Genomic DNA, 5617 nt, shown 5'->3' with positions numbered 1-5617 from the left:
TTTGAATATTACATGTTAATAACTTGATTGGAATTATAACCTTGAGTTGACAGTTTGATACTTTGAAAATTTTGAGCCAGCCCTACCCCCAAGGGCTGTAGGGTGGGGCTCAAGGGAGTCAGTGTGCTAAAATTTCTTCATTTTCCTTGTTTAGAATCAGAGGTGCTAGTTTCAAATCCTTTTTAGTCTGAAATCTGTATGCTTGATATTGAATAAGGTGGTTTTATTGTTTTTTGTCACTTTGAATAATATTTCTGTTCATGTTAAAAACGAAATCAACTCTCTGTATAAATATATCAGGTGACCGTTAAGGCCCATGGGCCTCTTGTCTGACTTGGATTGCTTGCTCATTTACTGAAATAGCAAGGAGTAATATATGGAAGAAATAAATTCATTATACTTTCCTTTTTCTCAAAAAACAAATTGGCACAGCAACAGGGATTTTATCCTCTGTCCTGTTGATTATAAAGAAGTGAGATTTTCCACTGTGTTTGGACTCTCTACCTTAGTACATCTGGTATACAGCCTGCTCTTACGATTTCGCTACGCTACTTTTTAAAGAATTTTACCAGCATATTCTTTCTTCATTGTTACCTGCACTTTTCTTTTTAAGGAATTTGTAGCCAGTATTGTTGGCATATATGTTATTTGCTAAATGGTGTGTGTGTAAAGGGTTTTTCAGCCATTTTTGGAATGTTCGTTGAACACAAATGACTTCTTTTTGGCGATAATTAATGATAATACTTTAATTGTAACAAAAACAACATCAACACACACACTAACAAACCTAACAGTCGTACAAACCTTCTTCAAAATTGTTGAAACTTTAAGATAAAAGGTTACATGCAATAATGGAAGTACAAAATTATACCAGCACTAAAATCTGTAACATTAGACATTTTGTGTGTGCTTATCGTTGAACACTAAAACTGGTGATAACGGAATACATAATTTTAATCCTTTAAAACAATAACACATAATTAAGATTTGTGCTCTCTGCAATTCAAATTTAACTTGGAAGATTTTCATGCTAAAGTGTTAGATCTGATCATTTATTATGATTTAATTTGATATCTGAATACTATGAAATTAAAACGATTTTGGTAAGAATTCTAATCAATATTTCTTAATACTATAAATGAAATGTTTTGTAACTTAAATTGTTGTGGTACCAAAAAATTAAAGTCAACCGAGTAGGTGCTAGTCACTCCGACACTAACGACTCCGCAAGGGAAAATCAATCGATGGAGCGTCAGACTAGTACACCAGAGGTCCCTGGGTTTGACCCTTAGCATTGCATCAACAAAAATAATGACTTCTGTTTCGTTAATAATTTTCCCATAAGAATATAGACAGGTTTTGGATCACAAACGTGGTAAATGTATAGAGTAATACCTATCATTTGAGGTCATCTTTGTGGCACACTTCAGTTCCATATGTAAATGCACCAGAAAAACCAATCAAGTTGAAATCACAAAAGAAACATTTCACTTTCAGACTGAATTTTATCATCTTTTCTGTAATGCTGCTAAACATTAATGTGACAAAGCAAAATTCATCACATGTCATGGTCACATGACAGGCCATAAGTCACATGACATGCTATTCCTGTCATTCTCTCATTCAGGTAACATCATGGATAGGTGTAGTCTCTTTGGTACTTTCACTCATATATCATCTCCAATATTTAGGAATTCCATCTTGATTTGTATCCTTTTCAAATTTAACTTCATTTTTTCGATTTTTTTAAATATTCATAGTTTTCTGTTAACATGCGTAAAATATATTCATGTAAAGGATAGTGTTTTCTTCGATGAAATATTCCATATACTTGGGCTAAGTGTCCTGTATTAGTAAATAATTAGGTTTAGTTTGTATCATGTATGCTTGGGCTGAGTGTTACATGTACTCGGGCTTAGAGTACTCGTGGACTAGGGCTAGATATCCCAAATAGTCATTAGGGAATATAGACCTATATTATCCTGTAGTAATTAGACCTATCTAGTACATATACTATACAGAACAATTATAGCCTTACTTAATCCTGTATTACAGAGAAAATCTGCTATGCTAAAATATATTTATCTATTAGCACAGCCATACGATAGATGACACTTTAAAACATGGTTTTAGGAATGTCTGCTAGAAACAAGATCAAAAATGAAGTGTGTTAGACAAATTTTATTTTTTGAAGACGTCATCTGTGATGATATGTTAACATGTTACCAAATTTAATGTTGCATCGTGAACATTGATTGTTGACAATTTTCTTAGAACATCTTGCACATTGATCGTTGACAAATGTCTTAGAACAGTTTGCACATTGATTGTTGACAAATGTCTTGAAACATCTTGCACATTGATTGTTGACAAATGTCTTGGAACGTCTTGCACTTTGAACTTTTTATAATTGTTTGGGATGGGATGGAGGGGCATGTTTCTCAGCATCATATCAAATCATAACACATATATATGTGATGGGTTTTATAGGAAAGAATTTTCTATTTTGTATCCTGCTTTTTATATTGCCAGGTATTTTAAGTTAAAAATATTGTCGATATCCTTTTATATAGTTTTGATGTTATAGTCAGGCGTTTTGTACAGAAACTTGTTCATAATTATCAAGTATTCATAGCATAAATTAGAGGATAACCCTCCTGTATTTTGTGATTTGCATCAGTATATCATGATTAACAAAAAAATGTAGAGCCAATGTCTTGTGGTTGCATAGATGGGTTTGATCAGGCGTCACCAGTTAGTGGGGTTTTATTGGCCGACTAGATGGTGGCGTGCCTGAGCAATATATCAAGATTATACTGTCCCAAATTGAGTTTTACTGATGATGTGGTGTGGTGCCATTAAAACAGATATTTGTGACAGTATAATCATTATATACCAACAAAAATCGCAAAATATAGCAGTTTTATCCCCATTCTAAATTATAGCAGCTAAAACCACTGAGAGAAGTAACCATTTTAAGATATTTTTTTGAATTTCTTTTTGAAATTGGTGACAATTACAGTGACCTTTTGGGGTCACACTTTCATTTGTGATATCATAACCAGGTAATTATCAATTTCATGACCTGTTTGGGTCAGCCAGGGTTACTGACATCATTAACAATTGCCATTCGAGCTTCATATTCAAATGAGAAATTTGCAGACGATATTTTGTGGTTATTACAAATGACCAGTCAAATGCTGTGTTACATCTCAAGTGAATTAGAATTTCTGTTATACTTCAGTATTTGTAGAAAGTTTTTATTTAACAACAGGTAGGTAATCTTAGAGGGAAATTGTATTTAATTTCTTCTGGCATTCTTTGTAGAAAGTTGTCATTATTGTGTGTGTTTTTTTAAAAATTGTTTACTGTTAATTTTCAAACAAAACTGTGTTTTATAGTGAGGCATTTCTCTGTTGAAATTTGCACTTTCATGACAGACATTTATTTATTAAATTATTTTTATTGTCAAGTATTCATATTCATTGCAGAAAACTGTTCTTTTTCATTAGGAATATTATTTTTATACATTTGTCAGGCATTGAAAAGAGCATGTCTAGTTTATCTTATACAATATTTTTGATATTTGGAACATGAATGAGTTGGTGAATTATAAAAGGTAGCATGTTTAAAGCATTGAGTGTTTGCTGTAACTGCTGGTGAAGGTTGGACAAAAAGTATTTGAGTTTAAAAAAAATGAATTCAATGTTGCAATACATGTATTTTTAACAAGGTTCATATAGTCATGAAAAAGCAAAGTTCTTATTGTCTCTTAATAAATTTTTTTACTTTTTCCCCATACAAGCTAGAATTGAAGGTGAAAATGAAAGTATGAAAGTGCTTCAAAGTCTAAAGTTAGGCTAGAAAACTCTATATGAATCTTGTGGAAGAACCATTAATGGAATGAATTATCTCCCTTTGACATCAATGAGTTGTTGTTCATTTATTGATGAGAGACCCTCCATGCAGCATTTACAAAGGTTATGATGGGATAAATTGATTCTTAACAATATTCTGTATGTATGAATCACATGATGAAATCCTGTATAGGACCAACATTTTATTGTATTAACCCATTCACCCCTGAAATTTCATAATGAACTATTCCAACAGTTGAATTGGAAGAGTTCAAATGTGTCTTCATGGGTGAATGAGTTAAATCATTGCAAGTACTCAATGTTTCACTGTGATTATACAGTCCACTTTGTCTAAACCCAACTCTTCCCCATTCCAAATTTTGTCCAAACTGGCCAAATAAGTTCAAACAAAATCAATATATAAGTAGACTCTCTATAGTCTGAAACTCTCTGTAAATCAAGCAAATTATGTGGTCCCAGGAGTATCCAGTTCAGACAGAGGACACTGTTCAGTTTCATGTTTCTGAACATCTGCTTTCTGTCTGGGCTGTTATATTTCAACAGCTGATATTTTGGTGAAACATTGAATACTGAGTATCATATTCTTAAAGAAATCCACAACAACACAATTTTTAAACTTTTTAAAATATATACAGCAGAGCTGTATTAACTAAACTTGGATGAACCCTTTCACCACTGTAGACCATCATGGACTCATCCAGATCAATGCATGGTAGAGTTTATCAAGGTTACATAGGGTGAAAGGGTTAACTCAAACATACATGTATATGTATATTATATTTCAGGAAACCTTGCCGAGTTAAATATTCACCCATCAGCTGTTAAACCCATATTAGTCTAATGTTAAACTGTTCCCCACAGTAAATACATATGACTGTATATAGCATTATTTTTCATGATAATTTTAGCCTTATTACAGAGAGCAAAGGGTCTTACATTAAACGGTGGCAAACACGTTCAGTCATAGTTCAAACTTCTGTTGCTTACCTGAGGTACTTTATAAACTACAACACATTGAAAACTCATACTTTCATAGACTGAACAAATTCAGCTTTATGGATTGTACAAATGTTGCCTCTACGTTTGTGTCCGGTGTCACTCCACGGGAGTTTACTTGAATGTTAGCACACCTGAAGTGTAACCTGTTGTACAGTTAGTAAGATACCTTGAGTTACATCATGTGTGTTAAATTGTCTTTTCTAGCTGTACCTATTACTGTTACTGTTACTCCGGCCAATCTGATGGTGAGGGAGGGGGCCCAGGCCGAATTCTTCTGTCAGGCTACAGGACGACCAAGCCCAGAGGTCCGATGGAGGCGTAGCGGAAATCAGGTACACATGCAGTTATCATATGAAATTTGAGTGTGAATCAGTTTTATTTTTCCATCCAGTTTGAGTGTGAATCAGTTTTATTTTTCCATCCCCTTTTTATACGCCCGTCGAAGACGGGGACGTATTATGTTATCACGTGAGCGGGTGGGCGGTCGGGCGGTCGGGCGGTCGGGCGGTCGGGCGGGCGGGCATGCGAACGATGTCCGCTCGATATCTCAAGTAATTATTAACGGATTAACTTCAAACTTCACCACAAGGTTAATTACCGTGAAAGCTCGGACAAGTTCGATAACCGCCATTATCCGACCATAATTTGTGGAGTTATGCCCCTTTATGGACTTGCCGAAACAGTGTCCGCTCGATATCTCGAGTAATTATTAACGGATTAACTTCAAACTTCACAACAAG

General features: G+C 34.2%; 1 protein-coding gene across 8 annotated transcripts in view; it reads left to right on the top strand.

Moving 5' to 3' along the window:
* Positions 1-5617, top strand: part of LOC110462776 (basement membrane-specific heparan sulfate proteoglycan core protein-like) — a 182914-nt gene that overhangs the window by 116105 nt on the left and 61192 nt on the right. For all 8 annotated transcript variants that reach the window (XM_021516932.1, XM_021516938.1, XM_021516937.1 and 5 more), the window contains one exon: positions 5082-5209. In XM_021516932.1, the coding sequence (XP_021372607.1) occupies positions 5082-5209 (128 nt within the window). The remainder of the gene's footprint in view (positions 1-5081; positions 5210-5617) is intronic.

This window comes from Mizuhopecten yessoensis, unplaced genomic scaffold (assembly GCF_002113885.1).
Source record: "Mizuhopecten yessoensis strain PY_sf001 unplaced genomic scaffold, ASM211388v2 scaffold10829, whole genome shotgun sequence".
NCBI classification, from domain to species: Eukaryota; Metazoa; Mollusca; class Bivalvia; order Pectinida; family Pectinidae; genus Mizuhopecten; species Mizuhopecten yessoensis.
The sequence above is the reverse complement of the archived record's forward strand: the minus strand, read 5'-3'. Positions and strand labels throughout refer to the sequence as shown.